The 24670-nt window shown below is 41.9% G+C and overlaps 2 protein-coding genes across 6 annotated transcripts in view; one reads left to right on the top strand and one right to left on the bottom strand.

Moving 5' to 3' along the window:
- The window catches only part of LOC105562629 (facilitated trehalose transporter Tret1-2 homolog), a 10105-nt gene extending 5032 nt beyond the window's left edge, over window positions 1–5073 (bottom strand). The window contains exon 1 of one of the 2 annotated variants that reach the window (XM_012013623.1): window positions 3602–5073. In XM_012013623.1, the coding sequence (XP_011869013.1) occupies window positions 3602–3746 (145 nt within the window). In that variant the 5' untranslated portion in view covers window positions 3747–5073. Of the gene's footprint in view, window positions 1–855; window positions 1748–3601 lie in introns of those variants that run through there. The other variant, XM_012013622.1, reaches the window with a different exon arrangement.
- LOC105562631 (tight junction protein ZO-2) overlaps window positions 1–24394 on the top strand; it is a 76132-nt gene extending 51738 nt beyond the window's left edge. For 2 of the 4 annotated variants that reach the window (XM_012013624.1, XM_012013626.1), the window contains exons 4-19: window positions 16211–16380; window positions 16742–16944; window positions 17162–17587; window positions 17899–17965; window positions 18042–18192; window positions 18562–18713; window positions 18903–19197; window positions 19339–19510; window positions 19605–19830; window positions 19898–20072; window positions 21506–21715; window positions 22130–22477; window positions 22558–22793; window positions 23069–23270; window positions 23446–23867; window positions 24112–24394. In XM_012013624.1, coding sequence (XP_011869014.1) covers window positions 16211–16380; window positions 16742–16944; window positions 17162–17587; window positions 17899–17965; window positions 18042–18192; window positions 18562–18713; window positions 18903–19197; window positions 19339–19510; window positions 19605–19830; window positions 19898–20072; window positions 21506–21715; window positions 22130–22477; window positions 22558–22793; window positions 23069–23270; window positions 23446–23867; window positions 24112–24115 — 3459 coding nt within the window. In that variant the 3' untranslated portion in view covers window positions 24116–24394. Of the gene's footprint in view, window positions 1–5790; window positions 6110–14477; window positions 14676–16210; window positions 16381–16741; window positions 16945–17161; window positions 17588–17898; window positions 17966–18041; window positions 18193–18561; window positions 18714–18902; window positions 19198–19338; window positions 19511–19604; window positions 19831–19897; window positions 20073–21505; window positions 21716–22129; window positions 22478–22557; window positions 22794–23068; window positions 23271–23445; window positions 23868–24111 lie in introns of those variants that run through there. The other 2 variants (XM_012013625.1, XM_012013627.1) reach the window with 2 other exon arrangements.
- Window positions 24395–24670: the final 276 nt, after the last annotated feature.

Genomic DNA, 24670 nt, shown 5'->3' with positions numbered 1-24670 from the left:
TGTGGTTCAAGAAAGCACCTTAATCACTGGCCATTTTGTCATCCCTGAGCGCGCAAAATTCTAGCTTTGCTATTCGAGATGTTTAAACTGTTCCCATTTGAAAACTATTATAGCCTCGACTTTTTCGTATTAGAATTTTCGTCTCAAAATGTTACAAAGTACTTGTCATTAAAATATTTATCGCCAGTTTAGGTACACCCCGTATAATAAAAATGAAATCAAGTGATGTTCAGTTTGGAAGTTAAAGTATTGGACAAACTTGATGATAATTCAAAGTTATAACGTGAATCTTATCATAAATTGGTGTTATCTCCAACAAAATTGAGTTCCGTATATATTCCGTGATAAAAAGTTAATGAGAATTTATGTTAACAAGATAAAGCACTAATAATTGTTCGATCTTGCGTGTAATTTTTATTTGAAGAAGGATATCGAGTGTTGGATTGATTTTTTTCCCTCGTGATTAATCTCTTTTAATAAAGCCTTAATTTGACTGTTAAAAATGAACTTTATTGCGAGTATAATGGAATATAATCCATATTACTTATAAAAAGGCAGAGTTACCTTTCCATTCCTCAACACGGACAGCTTTATCATCATTATGCTCAGAATAGAGTTCATGTTCATAATTCACGCTATTTAACTTGAGCTTTACTTGTCACAGTTCATCTCTCTTAATTTAAGAAATAAGACAGGGTGGTCAGACCTATGCTAGAACATTTTGTAAACGCGGTCTTGATAATGGTTGAAATGCCAAGAATATATTATCCGATACGTTAGAAACACATGCCAATATTCAAAAGTTAAGCATGTTCTATATAGATTCCGTGTAAATATTCGTCTTCTTTTACTCACCACACAAAGTGACTAGGAACTGAAAGCGCTTTTTCCCTTTGCTGAGAGGGTCGGGATTATTCGACATTTGTATCACCTGGTGTTGCTTTTCTTTCTCCCGCAAGGTAACAAGAAAAGGTTTCGACGTAGCGTCATTAATGCATGCCGTCGTTGTGGTGCCCATCGTCATTGTGGAACGGGATTGATTTGAAAGACTAAGAGAATACGCGCGAAGGACACACGGGCTTAGTATTTACCGCGCACGTATTGATAAACTACTATTTCGAAGTAAATGAAAAGCAAGAGGACGCGTTCCGCACCGCGTCACGCCGCGTTGCACGTTCTTTGGCCCGCTCGTTATACCGATGCGTGTTATATCGCGTCGATTTATATCTTGAACGAACGCTTATCGCTGTATCGCCCCCAGAAAAGCGCTCGATACCACCCGCGTGTCGTTCACAATTTAGGGATGCCGCGCGCAAGATGCCCACTGATACTATGACTTGAGCTAGTGAGGACATAGTATAACTAATAAGTCCACTCCGTCGTTTTGTTTTGCGTCGATCCTTTCTGCACATCCGACATTGTTTTGGTTAGACCAATGAGAGAAACGTATATTTGGTAGTGTAGCTTTGATATGTACACGCGCGCGCATACACACATCGCTGGATTCTGACCAAAATCCTGGCGGAATACCACGTGATCGGGACCGAAAATATTAAAGGCCCGACAGAGAGTGGACCTACCAGTTATACTATGGTCAGGGCTTAAGAATGCAAAATCGTCAGATCAGTCGCGGAGAATGCCCTCTGAAGTGAATCTATAATGTTAATCTTCGTGTATACGGTACTTCAATGTATTTATCCTAGCAAACATATTTATCTTAAGTATCAGTTATCTTTGTAAGAATTTTATGGCTGCGTTGTTCAGTTTCGCAGTAATAATTAAATTTTTTTTTATTTTGAGATTGCACATATCTTTATAATTTTTTATTCAGAAAGTATTTACTTTTTATAAATATATACATATAGGTCATCTTCAAGTTGGTAATCGGAAAGAGCGTGATTACTAATAAAAAAAGTTGATCGTAAACAAAGAATAAAATTTCTATATACGAAACTTTGGTTTTAAAATAATCACGTAATAAATATAATAACAAGATAATTTAGTAGCATTTTAATGCTATCAAATATATATAAAGTTAGGAATATATTTCCGTTTAACTTGTTTTGAATTAGGAACTGTTTGCGGATAGAAGTGAAATTGGAGACATTCCTTACCCGCGAGAGGTCAAAGAGAAACATGTGAGTGAAAAACAAATCCCGCTTGTCTAGAAAGTCACTGTTCGAGAGTTTAAAGAGCTCTTTTGTTTCTTTCGAGTTTTCGCTTCGTTAGAGTATTCGTAACTTGAAGAGTTTACGAGAGGAACTGTTTCACATTTTTCGAATTGTACTAAATTTTTATGTCTGCTGTTCTATATTTGGTTCGTAGAATTTTTATCTTTATATTCGTAAATAGCAGCGTACGTATGCGATATGTGTTTGTTATTTTTCGCGTTTAGCGACAGACGAACACGTATTACTTACACGAAGTAATAAGCCGAAAGCTAAATATGGAATTAAGACGCAGACATTAGGAACCGTGACAGTCCGCTTTCGCAAGACAAAGCTTTGCTAAAGAAGACGAAGATGTACACTATCTTGCGAGTGTATTGATCATGTTCTTAAAATACATATTCTGTTTTGTCTTAACTGAAAGTACAGCAATATTCGTGCTTTAATGCTAACATAATGCTAACTTTAACATTATACATTATTCATATATTTATATTCGATATTGTCTCTTTTTAGACTTTATCGAGTACGAGTAGAAAAAGAGCACACAGAGTGTTATTTATAAGAAGATAATCTACGCTGAACAATAAATACTTGTCGTTTATTCCTACAATAAGATAGTGTGCCTAACCAAATTTATTGAAATAATTTTTATTTCATTCACATTAACTTCATAATGAAGTTTTATCGTGCGTATACTTTTCCAATTCGTTTTTATCATTCGCTTATTGCCGTTTCGCAAAGTTGCCGATAAAAGTGCTTAATGCAAAGGAAAATTCACAAAGTAAGCATAAAGAATAAGTCTCTGTATGTACCAATCTATGTAATAACGATGTGTCAATATATACTTCTGATGGGCGTAGTCGGCGATGAGATATCGCATCATTATCTCATTACATTATAGACGGTCCATATTTGTCGCCATTGACGTACAGACTGGCGTATGCAAATTATGCAATACTGTATTTACATCTCACGTGTTAAAAATAGAAATCGCTATTCAATTATCCTTTGTCCATCAATCCTGTCTCCCATGTGCGGTGTCCCAGTATTTCTGAGAAATTACAAGCTCGGCATCAATATTGAAACTTTACACACTTAATGATCGACGGAATTTATTCTTATTATTATACATACACATTTACTCTTATTTCGCGAGTTTTCCTTTGCAAAGCCATTAAAACGTTTTTAATTCATTTCAATTCTGCGAGATGGTAATGCATGATAAAAAAAGAACAATGGGAGCAAAACCATGAGTTTACATGTGTAAAATTTAATTATAACGTTACACATTCGTTTTTCTCGTCACTCCTGACGTGAATGCATGTTATAAAAGTATACGCATTTTTTTGTACGTCTCGAGCGTACATTGTCGCGAGTTAAATTGTGAAGACTGCACAAACATATCCCGTCTTATCTTTAAGTTAACGTACCTCGTTGCTTACACACATATCCAGTTGTAACTGTCTGAAACCACCGTAACACAGAATTTATTAAGCTTATCATTAACGTACAAGAGCAAAGGTTGAATGATGCAAAAAGAACGATAGTATAAATATGCGTATCATTGCAATACATCGCAAAGTTTACTATCGTTTCAAGTTCACGATCTTCTTTAACATAAATGCGATTATTTAAACCGAGTTTATTATTCGATAATATTTTTGACAGAAAAGTGTACTTGTACTATTTTTTTCTTAAAATTTAAAATAAGCTTTTTTCGCGGTGAAAGAAACGTAAAAAATAAGTCTCGTAATACATGATATAGATCGCATTAAAATGATACACTGAGGCATTCAGATGATGTTTCCGAATGCAGTATCTTGAGAGATAATCGTAAAAAAATATATATGAAATAATATATTGAGAAATAATAGAATATCAAATGGTTGCGACACTGTTTTTTTTTAATGATTTTTAGGAACGTGAATTTAGATTCACGGTTACGTTGTAGAATCTTCTCCGAGGAATATTTTACTCGATGGTCATTCCAAAACCATTTCAAGCGTTTCCGATCTATTTCTCGAGTAAAATTTTCCATTTTCCGAGAGAAAATGTTTTGAAACATAAACCTGACTCTACATGCGTGTTCCTAAACTTATTAAGGAAAATGTCGCAACCATTTTGTCCATCGCTGTACAGCTATCATTAAAAAAATCAGAAAAAAATTACAACAAATTTATCTCGCAAATTCTTTTAAGAAATGTTTTAAGCCATAAGATAAGGTGCAAGATTAGGCATATCGTATGAAATTTTACAAACATCAATCGTGCGATTGATTATTAGATCTTAACGTTATCAAGAAATGTAGAGTAGGCTATGTGCAGAATGATTAAAATGATACAGTTCACGATAGTCGTGTCCTCGTTAGATTGCAATACTGAAGTAGCAGGAAAGATGCACATGTCAATATGGATGTTAATCTGCGAGGTTGTCTCTTCAAGTCCTCCCCTTTCGACGATAATACTACCATTCCATTTCACTAATTATCTAACGTTTGTTGCCAAAATATGAATTTTCGATGTCGCTAACATATAATTTGACTGCATTATCAGTCCAATTTTATCACTAATCAAACAATTTACTTTTTCAACCGTGATAATGTGAGGCCAAGAATGAATCCGGAAAGCTGCGCATATCTAAAGTGGCGAACCGTATCTTTTGAAGATGAGCGGTGAAGGAGAGCGTCAAAGCGCTGAAATCGAATCGGGCACGAAGTTGACATTTTTCGGTAGTCTCTGTTCCGGAGGAAGTGCTTTGTCTTCATTCCTCGCGTATGCAGAGCTCAATACGTTCTCCAACAGTGCATCCGGTGTAACCGATATCAATGCGGTGGGAAGTGTGATGACCTCATTAATCAAGAATCATGGTAGACACAATCTTTTACCTTGCGTAAAAGGCCTTCGTAGCTTTTGCTATAAAAGAGAGAAATAAAAGGAGAGAGAGAGGGAGGAGAACATTTTTGATTAGCTACCTATAAAAATATAATTTTCAAAAAATGAAAAAGAACTATATATACATACGCAAACTAGGAGATGACTCTTTCAGAACGTTGTACATTCGATAATAATCGAAGAATGCGAATCTGATTTTCAGATAAATGCAATATCATGAGCGTTTTATGGGAAATATACAGGGAACGCAACTTTTGCGTGTCTTCTGATAATAAGAAATCACTGATATAATATCTGCTGCGAAACATCGCGTGGGAACAGAGTTACACGTTGAAACGAAGAGGCAGAGATTGTCCGGCCGTGAAACTCAATTTGCCAGCCGGCAAACTAAAGCCGGGATAGTGTTGACGCGGGGCGAACTCTTTCCGCGTTACGGATGCGCGACGAACGTGCGGGGCTTCGCGTGATCGATTGATCGAACGTCGTGCGACCGGGTCGCGGAGGAAATCACGGGGGATTCCGGACACGTTGTCGATCTGCCCGGAATGCTGCGTGTCGACGATAAGCCATGAACCGCCCCCGTCGCACATGGCACATCGCGATGAGTAATGCTATGGGCTTTCGCGTAAACGCAGCGGCGGCGGCGGTTTAGTGATTTGTCGCGCATCGTTCGAGTGCATCGAGCACCCGCGGCACTCGGGCGCTGTTCTCCACGTGAACTCGTCAATCGTGCTGGATCGCGAATCCACGCAGGAACCTTGGAACCTTACGCAATCAGTAACGTGTGTTGTTATTTTAATGTGTGGATAATTGGCCTGGATGGTGATTGTCGTTTCATCGTCCGCGTTGCATTCGAATAAAGTCGGTATGAAGATATTCCGCAAGATCTTCAGAGGTAAAAAGAAGAAGCACGTTGTGAACAAGAGGAGGCGAACCACGTCGAAGGCGAGAAACTCGAGCAGGACGCGCGACGCGCACTTGCTGAAGGATGACTTCCTCTTCGGCGCCGGTACACGTCGTCCGAGACTGCATCGACGTAAACACAAGGTATGTGCGAGGAAGAATCGAGTATCGGTGTCGGTAGTGAACGACGTTTATCCGGTCTCAAGACATTGCGAACTGCTGCGATGAGAAAGAGAGAGGGAGAGACGCGTTTCCTCAACGACACGAGAGCATTTCTTCTGGACTGGATTCGAGCGTCGTTCTCAAAACGCAGGGCGTGTTGTGTCTCCACCGAGAACAGGTGTTGAGATCGGTGGTTGTAAAATTCCTCCGTGTAAATCTGTTACGTCTTTGCGGTAAACCGAAGCGTCCGAGAAACGGTGCGGTTTGTGCAACAACGTCCACGCATCTATGTCGCAATGTATATGTGCGTGCGTAGCGTTGCGTGAACGAGCTATTTTCCGGCGTTCCTATTCTTTTTCCGTTATTTCCGCTATTTGCCCTGCCATTATTGAGAGTATCGTGTCTCCTCCAATTAATCCGGAGATGAAAAGGGGCATTGAGAGTGCGACGCGAATCTTGATGCGTGTCAAACAACAATGTTTCATTAATATAAGCATATAATAATCGAACGTGTCTCGGCTCAAATTCGAGCCATCTTCGGCGACGTCGTGACAAGTACACCTTCTCCATCAATACACCTTCATTTGTGATACATTTCTTAATCGTATTCTTAATATGCAGTTCAAAGTTGGGTCTTTTCCGCACACTCTGTTTAGTGACGCGTTTGCAGTCAAGTACAAAAAGCACCTTAACACAAGAAAATTATCATTGAAAACGAGATAAAGTGAGGATCGGACAACTACGTTTAAGTGCGCGGCGAAAATACGAGTCCGTGGTACGTTTGCGCGTGTCAGAGTGGACTCGCGACTGTAATTTCACGGGAAGTGACCGCATAATCTGACGCACACTAGTACTGGACGCGTATTCGCATGTTGGATTGCACGGCAATTATCGCTCGCCGGTTTTATCCGCCCTTCTTTTTTATAGAGTAGTTAAAAACATGTAGACATATCTTTGCCCCAAGAAGGCAGGAAATCCCAAAGAGAGCATATATATTTAATTATGGTGGTCTGGTCTATTCTTTTCCGGCGTGGAATTCATTACGTAAGTCCGAGTTTAAATGGGCGCCTACTCGTTTTAACGCGTCTTTAAGCAGACATTCGCTTTTACATCACGCGAATATTTTTAGATGTGACAAATTTACAAACCGAGTGTCGCGAAGTAAAAAGTGGCAATTAACTTGTGAAGAGCAATAGGGCTGCTGCGCTTTAGCGAAGGCATAAGTAGACCTGAACAGAACAGCACGTCGTGTTAATGCCAAGTGCAATCTTATAAAAACAGGCAAAAAGACAAGACGAAAGGATGAAAGTGTGATATCGGTGTCATAGGCGGAATGTTTCCAATCTACGACAGGTGTGGAATATGCATTCTACATCTCGCGACTTTCCAACGACGCCGCAATAATTACTGCGCTTTTACCTTGTTAACACTTTGAACGCCGCTTCTTTTCGCTATCGAAGTGTTTTCGATGTTAAAAAGAGATTGCCGGCAGTATTCATTAAGCTGAATAAGAAATGCTTGATCGAAGATAAAAAATGTACCTACGTGTCCATTTGTTTCGCGTACGACATGCAAATTATGAAATTTTCACGCTTGCGAGAGAAAACCTCGTAAGAGTGGAAGCGATCCTGCTTCCACTCTTACGTACGCTTTCGGAAATTCTAAAATAGATTGGCATAATGTGAAAGGGGGTATCGGGAATAAGGTATGAGGGGATTCTATCGACGTGTCATCCCTACTTATCTGCACAATGACCGCAGCCGTGTTGGCTAGCGTACTCTGCCAATCGCATTAAATGCGCAGGTAAACGAACGGACAAGTGAAAATGCAGGGAGGTCAGCGTGACAGCTATACAGCGTGTCCCAGAATCTTCGATCTCGAGAAAAACTCTACGTCGCCCGGAAAGAAACAACTCGATGCTGAAACGCAGCTCATTGTTAGATTTAAATGGCTATTCTATGGTATTTAAACTTACGAGATGCTACGTGATTGTCTCGTTAGTTGGAATGCAATTTTAAGATTGTCTACCTTTACAATCCTAAGTATAAAATTCGACTGTGAATGTCACTCTAATTGTAAGTATAATTAATTTTTTTCTAGAAACAAAAAGAGATATAAATTTAAAAGAAATTTCCACAATAATTATTCCAATAAGCTTGCATATTCTTTGAGACAATATCTTTTTCGCGTCGTTTACAGAGAGAGTAGATTTATGTAATTCGCTTGGATGATTCGGAGAATGAAATCTTAATGTATGCGGACGCAAGGCGCGAAATTGCGCATCTAATTACGAGACGCAATCAGCGGCGCATTATTCCCGTCTGCGTTCCTTCGCGTCATTAGAATATAATAATCCGGTAGAAGCGCAACGCCCGGTATAAGAGACGAGAGATGTTCAAATACGCACCACGCCCTCGTGTCGCCTTATCTTTCGTCCCGTTGCTAAGGTTGAAGCCAGCTACCTGCCGCCTGCGGCAGGTACCTAGATCTACCTGGGTCGCGCGCATTCCATAGGAAATGTCCCCAAGATCGGTCGGGGGCCGAAGTTGGCGATGGGTTTTTGCCCGCGGGAGTTGACGAAAGGTTTTTCTTTCTTGCTCGTCAATGACGTTGCTCCTTGGCAAATCGAGCGTGCCCGCCGCCGCGCGACTTTCATCGCTCTCTCGCGTGCATGTGCATTCGCTCGCCAGCGGAATGCTCGCGATAGATTAATCTGCCGCTCGATCGTCAACGATTTTCGAATTACGCTCCGTGCGATGCGTTACGTTGCATCCTCGTGTTCTCTTACAGCGAAATTGGGCGGAACGAAATCGGTTAATAACATTGAGATTTGTTAACGTTAATCGTGCGCCCACGGCACGTCGATCCCGTCGACGTGGTGACGCTTTACGCAACCGATTATTCTAAATCCGATCGGCAACGATTCTGGGATCCGGTTTTCCTTCTGCAGCACGACGCGCGGCAGAATTTTTCTGGATGCTTGAATCATGCGCTGGTCGTGTACGTATCCATGAACGTTTTACATTCCTAAACATCTGCTCGACGCGGCAGCAAGGTTGCTGCCTGCAACGCTTACATTACGCGTACTTGATATTTAATCCTGTAATTCAAGGTCTACTCGCATTATACTTCTTTAGATCTCCATTCATTATCTTGTATCGCGATTTATGTACAGAATAATCCACTTAACGTTATCATCTCGATACATTTTTCGATACAGCTTTTGGAAAGTTCTTCGTCAAATTTTGCCTTGTGTAGAAAATTTCTCAGTCTCGTATCATTTTAATCAAATGTAAGATGTTCTACCGCCAGCTAGTACTAAAAGGAAAAGGTGAATAACTCGACACCACTGGCAACAGGAAAACTTGCTTTATTCGCACAACGTCCCAAGTTTTGGCCTTTTTCAAGTGCAATCGAACTAATTCAAATTCACTAATTGAGAAGGGCCAAAACCCATGGCCGAAACGTTGTGGAAATAAAGCAAGTTTTCCTGTTGCCAGTGGTGTCAAACTATTCCCCTTTTCATTCGTATAATTTCCTTTTGGGCACTTTTGCTTTCGGTAAAAATGTGTCTCGGGACCATAGTGGGCGTCTCATGAGGAAGCAGTCTGTCGTTTCATCGAAATCCATTAGAAGCGGCTCGAATCGTACGCAAAAAAAAAAGGGAATCGCTCCTCGCATTCCTCGTTTCACGCGGCGCGATTCATATTCTCGTCGACACGGTCGAAAAGCGGGTACGGGCAGCTAGCCCCTCGTCGGATTTTCCCTTTCAAATCCGTTATCCGCCCGTGCGGATTCAGCGTGACGGTTAATCAGATTCATACGTAATGAGGCACGCACTGTGGGAAGCGAGCGCGATTTTTCTCATCGGTATGAAGCGCGCGAGTGTAATCTACACCGATCGCGACGGTACGATACCGCACCGCGATTTGTTTCAGCAGCGTGATCTCGCTGAGAGCGCTGTTACGAGTTTATGAAAGTTTATGAATCATCAGGCGGCCGTCGTTTCCGATCAGCGCCAAACGGAGCTGTGGGAGCTGCACTGGAGCAATTTTCTTTCTGGAAACACGCCCCGGGACCCGCGGCTCCGTTTGGCGGAGAACACGAGTGAATTCAAGATACGTAACGTTTCTAGCGAGGTATCGCGCATACGCAGGTGCGCTCTACAAATCTGGCTTGTGGAGAGAAATGTTGTGCGAGCAGCGTATCACCTTAATTGTATTAAGAATTGATCTGTGCGAGATTTCTTTGTTAGGAAAATTTGAGACGTTTCCGAGTTAGCAGACCTCCAAGAGCTTGTTATTTCATGTAAGAAGGTAAATAGCGAGGCACAAATCTCTCACGGTGAGGAATTATATCGTTATTAATCTATCGGTCTCTCTTCCTCTGTGCTTAGCATCTTGCACTGGCCGGTCTTTGAACCGGCCATATGGCGTCAGAACGCACATTTCTTCCATCATACGTTTTTCTGACCGTTCAAGGTCAACTTTCATTCCGTTTATGGAATCATAAGGTCTGCTCTTTTCAGCTGCACCTCCTTAGGCTTTCTACATTTAATGAAGCGGCTAAGTATTCAGATACCGCCAGCAACGAGGAGAAAAAGGAGGAAATAGAAAAGAGATTGCAGTAAGATATAGAAAGTTTGAAGCGATTTCCTTTAAATTACTGCTCCAGTTTGATGGGAAAATATTGATTAGAGAATTGCTCAAAAGAATCATTTCAATGTCAAGTGCAGCAGTGAAATTTCTGTTGCAACGAGACTCGGACGATTCCTTAAAGTACGATTTTCGAGAAATAGATTGAATATTTGTTATCGATCCATCAGCCGGTTACCGAACCAAGGATTTTAGATGGATTAGATATCTCCGTCCGAGGCCGGTCCTTCTCCCTTGCGGCAAATGCCGAACTGTATATACGTGTCCGTTTTGAATTGAATTGCGCGGAAAGCGCAATGAAATAGGGCTGAAACGCGACGGCGATTCTGCCCGGATGATCCCAGCCGGCCTCGCGGTGGCTCGAGGACAAAGAATAGAGAAACGGAAAGCGGATACCTAGGCCGCGACAAGCAGAATTCCAGCTGGTGTAAGGTGTGTCATATTCCAGTTAATGTCTCATAGCTTGGGCCCCGCGTGCGTACACGCTCGTACACACGCGCCCACACGCTCACCCACGCATACACGCAAAGGGGTAAGATGTCGAAGCCGACCTCTACCTGTAGTCTTGCCAACTAAGCGAGCCGACCAGGCAAAACCGGTGTCGGCACGCTCTCGAGCCCAATCCTCCTCTTCGCCCTTCTCTTCTCTTCCATCTCCCCCCTTTCCCCACTCTCTTTCTCTCTCTCCATCTCTCGCGCTCCGTCCTTCTGCGTCCCTGCAGTCCTCGGCCAGTCGACCTGGCCTGGCGATAGAGTAACCGAACGCGTTCGACGCCAGGACGCAATTTCCTTTTTCTTTTCGCGCCTGGCTAGCAGGACCCTCGTCGTGTCCATCGGTACTAGTTGCCGTTTGCGAAAACAGTTCTCGGACGGTGGCGAGAGGTAAAGGACGATCTTGGGAGGGTGCGCGAAGGCGGCTACCGCTGCTCGATCGTCGTACGCACGCGAAGGCCGTGTGCACGCGCGTGCGGCACGAGAGACGTGCATCTGCGTGCATCTGCGTCCGCGGAACGCTGTGCTACGTCTGTGTGTGTCTGTGTACGCGCGCGCGCGCGCGCGATTCACAGTGTGGAGACAGTGTGCCGATATATCGGTATCGCGGACGTGAAATCATTGGAGGATCACCGAGCACGTTACGATCGATTCAACATGCATCTTCGTTACGGTCGGTCCGTCGCGTAGTACTCGATTCACGAGAGGAGAACGGTACGCGGTCCACGCTCGTAAACGCGAAACCCAATTGCGATCTCGGGAGAGCTAGAATCGTGGTCTCGAGAGTCTCGCAACTCCGCCCGGGTTCGGGGCGCGTCCTCGACGGCGATGCGATCGCGCGTCGATCGCGATCGAAGACGAGCCGAGGTCGTCCGCGGTCCGAGCGTCGGCGATTTAAATCGCGGTCCGGTTTAGGCGGTTTCGTTTCGGGCAACCGTGGCGCGGGTAGCCGCTCGCCCGGGAACCTGTTTTTGTGTCGGCGGCCTTCAGCGAGTTTTTGGAAATGCGCTTCCGGTCGCCGGCGACGCCGGCGACGCGGGGCGCGGTGTATTTCTGTGCTGCCGCGTGACGGAGAAGCGAAAGAGAGAAGTTCCTCGGGAAAGGGCCGTCGTAGTTATATATAAAGCTCGCTCGTCGCCTTTCGACGTACCAACAATCGGAATGGATGTTGGCCCTTTTACTTATTTAGATCGAAACACACCTAATTATTTCCACCGTTTCGTAATATCGACAAGACTCGTCAGAAGACGATCCGAGTTCGCACAGCACCAAGGGGAACCATTTCTTAATTATATTCGCACAATTCGCGGATAATTTTCAGTCCGGCATCGAGTGTCTCTTCGTATAATTGCGTCAACTGAAGGAGTATATTCGTCTACCGCTAGACAATCGGCCGATAGGATTCTCCTTCGAAAAAGAAATCTCGGTGAATAAAGAAAGGAACGTTACTCTGTGAATCGTGGGAATAGAAGCGATATAATTGACTTGAGAAGCGTCCTGCGATTGGAATGTGCATTCAATGCGGTCGATGGTTTTCTTCTCTCGATCGAGGGCGACAATGATCAATGAAGTAAAGGAAGAAAAGCATTCTTAGTCCCAAAGAGCTAAAACGGGCAACGATCGTCGCTGTTGAAATCAATTTTTATTCAAATTACGTCACAAGAATATCATAAGCAAAATACTTGGAGTATTTCGAACGTTCTTTGTTGCCCGCGGGATTCCAATGTTCCTTTTCTTCTTTCTTCCGAGTTGCTCGTTAATCGACAAACTTATTCATAAAAAGACATTTTTTGCAATATGCATTGAAGCGTCACGTGCGTCTGTGCATTTGGTCGATGTTGCCGGTTGACCGAGAAATATTGGTAGGAAGGGGAGAAAATTTAGCTCGGAATTTAGGTCCGAATCGCTGGAAGTAGTCGCTTGGCGGCAGCGAGGGAGCCTCCGTGATGTCGGAGGGCCGCGTGGTCTCCGAACGAAATCGAGCGCTTCACGCTACGTCGCGTCCGAAGCCCGGCGTGCGAGGGAAGAAAAAGAGGCGTGCACGAACGGAACGACGAGGCTGCCGTGTGTCGTGAAGCCGTGGCTGCGTGACCGAGCAAGGCGAACGGGAGCGAGTGTCGAGTCTCGCGCGCGGAGAACGGCGCGAACGAGGAAGGGAAATTGGCGACGCGGCGGAGAAAAACGGGTCAGTCGCGAATCTCGGACCACGAGGTCCGCCGTCCGCGAGATGTGTCTTGTCCCGGCTGGTGACGCGAGCGCGTTTCTTCCATTTCTCCCTTTGGAATCACAGGCGATCTCGAATCAAGTCTGAGAAAGAGAGAGGCGTACCCGCACGGCATTCGGAGAAATCGCCAAGTATTTGCATATCCACGAGCTGCGGAGTCAGTTGTAAAAATTTACGTTACACTTGGACCGAAGCAATGCGTATTAAGGGCGTTTTCTCTCCGAGGCCAAGACTCGGACCATTCCAGTCCCTGTATTTCAAACGCCCCTAACTGTTTGCTCTACGAGTTTTGCCAATTATCTATAATAAGCGGGATTCTTCGCGCTGTGTACTCGTGCGTCATCGTCGATCTTGCCAATATTACGAAACGGTGCAAATAATCGCGCGTTGAGAAGAGAGGAGGGAAAGTGGACGTTTTTTCTCGAAAGAGCGCGAGTAATAACGAAATCTAGGAGACGGCAAAATCATTGTTGGTCATTAGTGTTGCGCAACGTCGGAGGAGAACGACAGAAAGGCAGTACGCAAATTGATCTCTACAGATTCCGGAGCAACGTGTTCGAGATTACTTTCCACGAGGAGGGACATCAAGAGGCACCGCTATTCACATGGGATATTCGAGCGTCAACCCTGTTCTTCCCTCTCCAACGGAAAACGTTGATGACGAAGGGACCGTAAAGTCGATGGTCGCCGCACAATCACGTTTTTCCGTTTAACGTCTTTGCGCGAGACTCGGGGGGGCCAGGCATCGATCGCGCGATCGTGCAAGGATGCGATCGCGACGGAGTGGTCCGCGACGCGAAATCGATTTCACATCGAACCCACGTGGCTTCACGTGAAAGCGCGGGCGACGTCCGAGGGAGGAGATGCTCGAGGGATCGCGGATGATCGGCGGAAGTGCGCGAGGGAGCGGCCCGTGAGAGAATCGTCCTGGTGGTTGACGCGCACGCGAGGATAGGGAACGTCTTTTTCGCGGCAAGAGGATGGACAGGGGCGATAACAACGTCGTCGGGGTCGGCGGCGGAAGTGGCGGAAACGGCGGCGGCGGCGGCGGCGGCGGCGGTGGAGGCAGCAGCGGCATCGGCGTGGGCTGTCACGTGGGAAATTCCGGATCCCCGCCGAACTCCACCTCGTCGACCCACGGCACAATGCACAACTCCTCCGGCGGGTTCGACGGCCAGGTAGCAACATCCCGAGATCTCTAAGTCCGATACAGTGGGACCGTGTAAATATTTGCGCGGTCCTACCTCGTCCTCGAATAATGTTGGCGAATTCGAGTGAGATCTCGCTGATCTTATCGTAGCGATCCATCTCGCCGCGACACGCGCGCCGAGATCGAATTAGCGTTTGAGCTCGAGACTCGACGGTCTCGTGAAGGATTGCCGCGCGATATGCACCGGTACCATTTGTGAAGACGCGTCAGTGTCTAATCGGTGCATTATCACTGAAAACAGTTAAGCCTAAAAGTCGAGCGATCGACCGCGGTTCATAACGGGGATGCTTATTAAGATCTGTTCTCTCCTTCTCCTTCTCTCTCTCTCGCTATCGCTACTATTACTTCCATTCAAGCCTATCCCTGCGCAGGATACCGTACCTGATCGTATACGGGATTGGAAATACCCTCGCTACGTGTCGCGTATCCACGAGAGCGATAACTCTGCCATTTGATACGGGGTATTGGATTATCCATCGATCGCTTTCCCGCGCAGGAGAGGATCTGCCGTAACACGTGCTCTCAAGTGATTCACAAGTCTGGCGGGGGCTAAATTTATCGCGGCGAATTGCGGGACTCGGGCGCGTTTTAACGATGGAATGCGCCGGTCACGCACGGCTCATTGTTACCGCCTCGCCGAAATTAATCTAATTATCGTGTTTCGGTGCCCGGTGATGATTATCGTTAATTTACCCGACGCGCATTTCGACGAGAACACGCCGCGGAACTAGGGATACACGTGGCTCCGCGGTACATACGTGTAGTAATTGCACCATTGTATTCGCTTCCACGTGCGTAGAAAATTAATTGTGACCTTTAATTAGGCGATCCTGTCGTCTTCTAATCGCTGGTTAAACGTTGTCTTAGTGTGCGCGTAGAAATAAAATGTTTATTTATCGCATTACGGCGTATCGTTAAATTTCATAACGTTGCTCGATGAATATTTATAAAATTCAGCTGATAATATTCTTGTTTGTGACGTAGAAATAAAAACTTTACGCCATGATCTTCCGCTACAGTCATCGGGAAACGTTGATTTGAGGTGCTGTCTGGCCGTGTGACACGACAGCATGTCTTGATATTTGCACGATACTATCTTATTTAAATATACGATTCATAACTGTGCTTATCTCTGTTTGGCATTGTTAAGAGATGATGTAAGAACGTGAAAGTGTGCCTTTCGGCATAATATTGTTGTGATCATTTCACGATAGTACGTCAACTGACCGTAGCGATCGTATCACTAGGCGTATCTGCAAAGAAGATGTTTATAACTGACCACTCTAAATACCTAAGGTTTATATCCTGCTGGTTTTATCGCGTGCATACGTGAATAAAATATCATTAAAGTAAAAAGACTATATAGGAATTAATTGGAGAAATATTTTCGCAATTTTGAATTAATGTAAGCACTCATTTGAAACGATTATATTTTATGATATATTTAAAATTGATTTCGTCATTGACATTTTTAACGTTATCACGTTTTCTTTGTAATTTTAGAGTGGTGATAGAGGATGGGAGATTCACCACGTTACGGTTACCAGAGTCCCCGGTTATGGTTTTGGAATAGCTGTGTCAGGAGGTCGCGATAATCCTCATTTCATTAATGGTGATCCAGCAATCGCAATCTCCGATGTGCTCAAAGCCGGTCCAGCCGAAGGAAAATTACAGTAAGTTCACCCACAGTAAACTCTTTTTAACACGCGTTATATCTACACTGAAATGTTTTTCTTCTAGTCTAGAAAGGTTTTTACAATCTGCTAGTTTTAGTCTCTTGTAACATCGCATATTTATTAATATTCTCTCGTTGTAATTATTAATTAAAACTTGACTTATATGACAATTTTTTAGTTTAAATTGCTTATAAAGTGAAAATGGCTATCAACTACAAAGTGGCTCAAGAATAGTACCCTTTAGGCTATTTTTTGAAGTACAATTTCGTATTCGCTAGGTTTTAATTTTAATTTGGCATAATCCCAACGGTTAGCAGAAATCAAAATTATTATTTAAGAGTGTATATATCGTTTATAGAGTGAACGACCGTATCATATCCGCCAATGGAATATCGTTGGAAGGCGCTGATTACGGGGCAGCCGTCCGAGTCCTCCGGGATTCCGGTTCTACCGTTTTATTAGTTGTTAAACGAAGAGCTTCCTCGAATTCACCCGGTTGTTTAGGCAGCGGAGTACCCCAGAGTCATCGGCTCACACTCACGCGAAACAATAAAAAGGATGGTACGTAATTAGACGGCGTGCAACAATCACGCGATGACCCCCAGAGCTTCGAGTAATATTGTATAACATATGGCAATCGATGTCTCTGTTCTTTTCGCAGTCAAAGCAATTTTATTAATCTAATTCAATTCAATTTAAGTTATTTTTTGTTTACCCTTTTATTATGATCTGTATCTTCCTTGCAAGGTATACAATGATTTGCCGTTTCAATCTCTAGATTTCGGCATAACACTGGGATGTCGATTGTACGTAAAGGAGGTTACGCGAGAGAATATCGGGGTGAAAACCGGGGACGTATTAACCCGAATAGGCAACTCCGCCGCCGACAATCTGAGTCTGAAAGACGCTAGAAAGCTGATGGACCAGCACAGAGACAGACTCTCGATTGTAATTACGCGGGATAGCACGTGTTGCCATGTACAGCAGCAAGGTAAAGGGGATAGCGGTGAATACCTGTCGGGCGCAAGTTACAGTAGTCAGAATTTGTACGTTCCACCACCCACGAGGCAGTCCGAGGACAAGAGTAACCTCTTGCCGAGGGGTCGCTCGCGGGGTCCGCTGATGGACGTGTCTTTGAGCCAGCTGGACCTGCCAGCTACGCCTACAGTAGATCCACCCAGACCGCCGCCACCGAGACCGGAAGGTACGCGTTGCGATTCAAGTACAAGCGTATTTCTATTATTTCCCATCCGAATAGGACTCTAAATGAATCTTTAATAAGTACAGATATATTTTATTCATTTTTTATCAATCTTAAATTCATTATTTTCTTATCGAAAACTGCGGCATGTCCAATCTTTTTTAAAATTCGAATTCCATTTTCATAATATATAATATTTTATGATTTTCTGCTTTATGAAATACGTAGTTTACATGAAATTACGTTACTATTATTTTTTTTAATCAAGGGTAGGACCCTGGAAAATTTTACTAATATGCTATTTCATTTTATAGATTATTACAGTACGCGTAGACAATTGTATGATGAAGATTCAATTTCGCCTCGGACAAAACAACCTATGTAAGTAAACAAACTTTTGTTAAATCTCTTGCGATCAATCAACGCAAATATTAATTTTGATATTACGTGTGTGCAGGCCGGATCCTCGATTTATTACATTCCAAAAGGAGGGATCTGTAGGCGTGCGATTAAGCGGCGGCAATGAAACCGGGGTCTTTGTAACTGCAGTTCAAGCGGGAAGTCCTGCATCGCTTCAGGGTCTTCAGCCGGGGGATAAAATTCTAAAAGTCAGTTACATAACTCGTGAGAAACACACGTTGCTACTTATTTTATATTTTAAGCAAAGTAGACTCGTATTTAAGACTTTAAAGATCTCCAAAAATGACGAAATAAATTAAAGTAAAGCCAATGCTATCAACAATAAATCTAACAATGAAAATCTTTTATCTCGGAAGAATTTTTTTATTGGAATAGTAATTCTAATTAGAAATTTTTTTATTAAAGTAAAATGTAGAGAATATACATTTTTGAATATGATATTTTAGTGTAAAGATTCTACAAACACCTTTTAAAGATCTTTAAAAGATATTCAGATTTCTGAACGAATTCTGAATATTGAAAGAGAAAATTTTGCAAAAGAAAAATGTTTACTATAGATAAATGATATGGATATGAAGGAGGTCACGAGGGAAGAAGCCGTACTATTCCTTCTTAGCTTGCAAGAACAAATCGATCTTATCGTGCAACATCGACGTCAGGAATACGACCAAATCGTTGCGTCTGGCAGAGGCGACTCTTTTCACATAAAGTAAGTAACGTTTATAACAATTTTGATAATTCTGTTATGTTAAGATGGAAATGAATGTTAATATAAAAACAGACAAATTTTTTAATTGCAATCTTAACCGTATTGTATGATTAATACAATTTTATTTAGAGTTTTAAATTTAATTTTATTAGTGGACTAAAGATGGTATATTTTTTGTAAAATGTGCAGAACTCACTTCCATTATGAGCAACCGCAAAAAGGAGAGATGAGTTTTCGCAGCGGCGATGTTTTTCACGTGGTAGACACTCTTCACAATGGCGTCGTAGGATCCTGGCAGGTTTTTCGAATTGGACGAAACAATCAAGAGGTACAAAAAGGCATCATACCTAATAAGGCCCGAGCTGAGGAGCTTGCAACTGCGCAGTTCAACGCGACGAAGAAAGAGATGAGTGCCAGCGAGAACAGAGGTAGCTTCTTCAGGAGAAGAAGAAACAGTCACAGACGCTCCAAGTCGTTAGGAAGGGTACGAATTCTCAAGAAATTTTACAACAAATTCTCTATTCACTTATATATTTGTTTAAATACTGTTGTTTTCGAAGTTATAAGTATTAGATCGAAAAGATACTTAATTAGATTAATCATTTTCATGCTTACACCTTTTCAGGATCATTGGGACGATGTAGTGTTTTCTGATAGCGTCAGCAAATTTCCGGCTTACGAACGCGTGATTTTAAGACATCCTGGATTTGTCAGACCTGTCGTTCTATTTGGTCCCGTGGCTGATCTTGCCAGGGAAAAATTACTCAAGGATTTCCCTGATAAATTCACCTCGCCACGTAAGTGAATGATATACATTGAATTAATTTTTTTTAATAAACTTTCATGCGAATATAATACTTTTGTTATTGCTGAATATTAAATATTTTGTAGAAATGGAAAGTCAAATGGAGGATGGTACTGGAAAGAACACCAAAACATCTGGCATTATTCGCCTAAGCGCTATCAGGGAAGTAATGGATAGAGGAAAGCACGCGTTGCTTGACATCACTCCGAATGCCGTGGATCGCTTAAATTATGCTCAATTTTATCCGATCGTTATTTTCCTGAAGGCCGAGACGAAACAAGTCATTAAAGAGATGAGAGCTGGTATACCAAAGTAAGAAAGCGTGATGACATCTCCGTTTCGTCATTCGCCAAATTCTACATGCAACATATGATTACAGATCAGCGCATAAAAGCAGTAAAAAGCTTTTGGAGCAATGCCAAAAGCTCGATAAGATCTGGGGACATGTATTTAGCGCGGTAATCACTCTCAATGCACCGGAAGCCTGGTACCGGAAGCTGAGAGAGCTTATCGACCGTCAGCAGCAAGGTTCATTGTGGATGAGTCAAACTAAGGTAAAGCAATTCGAGCCAACGTACAAATTGTGTTGCAGAATGCTGTTTTCTTCCGTTTTACTTCAACTATATAAAATGCCAGAACAAAACTACTGAGATATATCTATCTGTTAGGGTGATTTTTTACTTCTTTTTTCTCTTCTCTGTTTTCATTTTTCTCATAAATGTCACGATCTTTCTTCGTTGCTCATATATATACATATATATGCTCCATTGTACGGTATAATTTGGGTTTATTCATTGTAGCCAATATATAGCCGATACACGGTGTGGGACCTATCGCATCCGTCTATACACACTCATTCTCCACTTCCCGCTCTTTCACCTCCTCCGCTCCCCAATGATAACGTGTATTACGACGAGAATAAGAATCACGACGTATTTCTGTTACATCATCAATCATCAACACCATCTTTCATGGAAAAATTCCCTCCGCTCCCGCAACCTCCAAATTCAAGTGTCATCCGTGAGCAATTTTTCGGCTATATATAAATCCTGCTTACTTTAACCCTTTAACTGCAAAAGACGGAATATTATATTATCATGTGCGTGGAATATCAATATCGTAATATCTTAGCAGTTGACACACTCTCTATCAATTAACTTCTAAATCAATTTGTCTCAATACTTCATACAGGTGCTATACATATGCGGTATATGTTATATAATTGATATATATGTATATAAATTAATCACTAAAGCAATTATACATTAAACCATACAAACATGGCCGTAACGATTAAGTCAACAGACCAGTATATTCGTTTGAAACAGTTGAAGGGTTTAATTCTACTCTGTGCCTGCATTCCTCCACTTTGCATGACTGTAATCTAATAATCTGTTTTCTTTTCTTAAAATTGTCAGTTGAAGTTCCCAGTGTTAATCGTTAATACTTGAAGAAATTAAGTATTTTTGTTTATAATTCAATTAAAAAAGAAAAAATTAAATTAAAAGTAAATTTTAATTTAAAGTATTGATATAACTTAAAGATAAGATATTAAAGTTATTTTATATACTAATTAGCAAATAACTTGAAAAGTTATTAAAACATATACTTAATAAGTTAAGTATAAAATTGTTTTTTCCTTTTCCATTTTATCATAAACATTTGTAAGTACTTTACTGTCTTATGCAAGTTACTTAAAAAAGATGCAATCTGTTCTACATGTGTCTTGCATGCCTAAGAATGCGTTTCATCATGCTAATATTTTTTACTTTACTACAGTTGTATGTACATTCCAAGTTGTTGCTTTTAAGATGCATACTACAAATTTAATTTCAATGCCATACAAAATGCTCATACAAATGTAATAATTCATTCATCGCTTTATTGGCCATAATATATCCAAACTCATTGTATCGTCTGATTATTAATTCACGTGTCGTATGTACCATTTACCTAACGTGATGTCCTCTGTGGTCTACGCTCGTAGCCGGAAGAAGCCCTCTCGGATGACTTCCTATTCCCGATGACTTCTCGCCTCTCCTACGCTTCCTCTCCGGAGAGCGATCTGGAGCTGAGCCCAGCGCCTGTTATCCCTGGCACTTTGGGTCCACCGTCACGGCTAAAAAGTAGTTCCGATCCGAGCATTGCCACTCAAGACGATACTACTGCACCGCCACCATACTCGACAAATTATCAGGTAATGTATACTTTTAGATACGTTCAATTACTTACTATATGCATTGGACGTGATTTACATAAACAGAAATGTATAATACCTGATAGATATCTCTTTTAACTGTGGACGGAAATAAAACATTTTAAACGTTTTCTCGTACACAAACGTTATTTATAAAAACGCTCGTGAACTAACAGATTCTCGGCAGATTTTTAATTAATGTAACAAATCTTTTATTCTATTTTTACTTTATTTTAATTCGAACCGTTGATCAAAATACAGGACTCATTTATATTCAGTAAATTTCTAAACAAGATCCAGATCACAAACTTCTTGGAAAATTCACCAAGTGAATTTATAATTAATTTTGCAAATTGTACGAAAAAATGATTTCGAAAATTATCGAGCACAATTAATGAATATATTTGATTCTAGCAATCATTCGAGCAGCAGAAGAGAAGATCCCAAGGCGGAATGGGCGCTGACAGCAAGTATGGCTTCTCCTTATCCGGTCAAAGGAGCAATCAATCCGGTTCGCCGGAATATCTGGGCAGCTCCTTCGAACCTAGATCTCCTCATCATAGCCCACCGGATCTGCCACCTCGAGTTGATCGAAATGCGAAACCGATTAATCATACGCCGCGGGGAACGATAGGGCGGTCCGCTCAAGAACGTCTAGGAGTGAATAAAACCGACTCAATTCTAGATATGGGGAATTACATCAATGCAACCCCTCACAAAGCAAATGCCACATCATCCCTCGAACGGGCACAGCCGAAAGCGGTAAGCGATATTTCTTTCTTGTGCGTAATTCAAAGCGCGCTATTTCATCATAAGGTATATACTTATGCTTTCTTACACAGGGAAGTTACGACAGCATGTCTTCATACGATTCGTACAACAACACTAACGGGAACGCAAACTACGGAATGGCAAATTTGAACACGTCGACAGGTCGTTTAGGCCCGAATGTACCAGATGATCTCAAAAGCAGCAATATGCCAGCGAGAGCGCACGATCCATATAGATTCACTAGATCTACAGCTCAGCCCATTTCCACGCATGACGCTCAGACGCGAACTGATTATGCCAAATACAGGTATGTGCTTGACACATCCAACAAATTAAACTACATTTACTGCTACACATCTTTTTCTTTTAGAGCTACTTGCAATATATCTTTCTTTCTGAAATAAAAATTTTGTAATGAATTCTTTGTTTTGCAGTCATCTTTTTTCTTGCACAGAATAATCTTATAATCTTATACAGATTTATTTCAAATCTTTTTGATTTTTTTCCCCATCAAATTCTCTTTTTGTGATTGGTCTGAATAAAAGTTAATACGAGATATTATCATTTCTTACTGTTCCACAGCCGATCTACCGACTACAAATCAGTACCAGTTTCGCAAAATAAACCGGCAGGCACCTATAAACCAATTCCGCCTCCGAAGCCGAAGAATTACAGACCACCGCAAGCATCTCTTGGACAAACGGAGAACAACGGGAATGACGGGAGTAATTCGTACCAACACTCGAAGAGCTATTCCATCGCTACATCGCATGTACATAACGGGGTAATTATTTTATAAATTGTAATAATTCTGTAAACACGATTATTATTTCTTTACATTATTATACTTGCACGTTACATTATTATCAATAATATCTGCAATTAAAAGCAAAACGCGATCATACCGATCAGCTACGAGATCACATTCCGATTTTATTCGAATCTTTATCTTTATTTAGGTAGAAAGTAATAGCAGTGTGCAGCGCAACAGCGGTCAGTATTACTACAACATCCCGCCGCCTGGCCGTCACAACGAGGGCAATATCGTGAATTCGCATCACAATCTAAGTCATCTGACGTCGCCGACGCACAGCCACAGCCTCAGTCACACGCATTCTCACTCGAGCCCGCCAGTGACCACCACGCATTCCCACAGCAACAGCACTGGCCAAATCAGTCTCGGTCTGACGCATAACCGGAACAGCACGAATCACAATGGATATATGCACAGTAATAACCACGCTCCCGCAGGGTCGCTCTATCTCTCCGCTAATCCTGGACACAATAGGGAACCCAGCGGTCTGGACTTGGCTGGTAGTCGAGAACAGAGAGGAAGCGCTTTCGAACTCTACCGAAAGCCGGTTCATCATTACAATATGAGGTGAGTACAGGCGAAGAATTCGCCCGGAAAAAAGAACCGAAGAATACAGCGTATGACTTGTACTTTAAGAACAAGAAATGGTTCATCCTTGTCCCTCACACACGAGCATTAATATTTTTGAAAACACAACGTTAATTATAAACCGTTCTTTTTTATTTTTGCAATATCTCGAGTGTACGTCGAATATCCCCTTTTTCAGTCCCGACGAGATGTAGCTCAGTAGGAATATTGTTGTATGTTGCAGTTAACGTGTATCCTGATGCAAGACTTATTATATTAGGATGAATTAATGAATCTATCGAGGTACGCAGAGAAATGAGCCGTGCAATGTCGTAGATAACAAAAAGACACGAAGTTACGTTAGCTAAGACATAATATCACGAAAAATACTGTGCCTTCCAACACGACAAAAAAATTTTAACTTTCAGTTTATGTAAGGAAGTCCTGAAGATATTAACGGACAAATCGTTTTTTACCTTTACGAAGAAGTACTTAAGTATTTTCTACGGGCAACACATTTTGTATTACGAAATAGAGAATTATTTTATTATAACAAAATAGATAATTTACAAAATTATCTTTTTTGATATGTACGTAAGAAATCATACCATATCTTTATGTATCATCTTCAATAATGGTACATAAATTACATATGCGTTTGATAAAAATAACGTTAGTATATAATAAGAACGATTCTTCAAGACAGATAAGATATAAGTGCAATGTAACGTAACTATACTCAGTCGACCATATACCAGGTAAAATCTGTACAGTTATATTAATTATATTTTCGCGTTTTTGCT

The sequence above is a fragment of the Vollenhovia emeryi genome, unplaced genomic scaffold (genome assembly GCF_000949405.1).
Source record: "Vollenhovia emeryi isolate VEMERY1.0 unplaced genomic scaffold, V.emery_V1.0 DF939185.1, whole genome shotgun sequence".
NCBI lineage: Eukaryota > Metazoa > Arthropoda > Insecta > Hymenoptera > Formicidae > Vollenhovia > Vollenhovia emeryi.
This window is presented reverse-complemented; position numbering and strand designations above follow the sequence as displayed.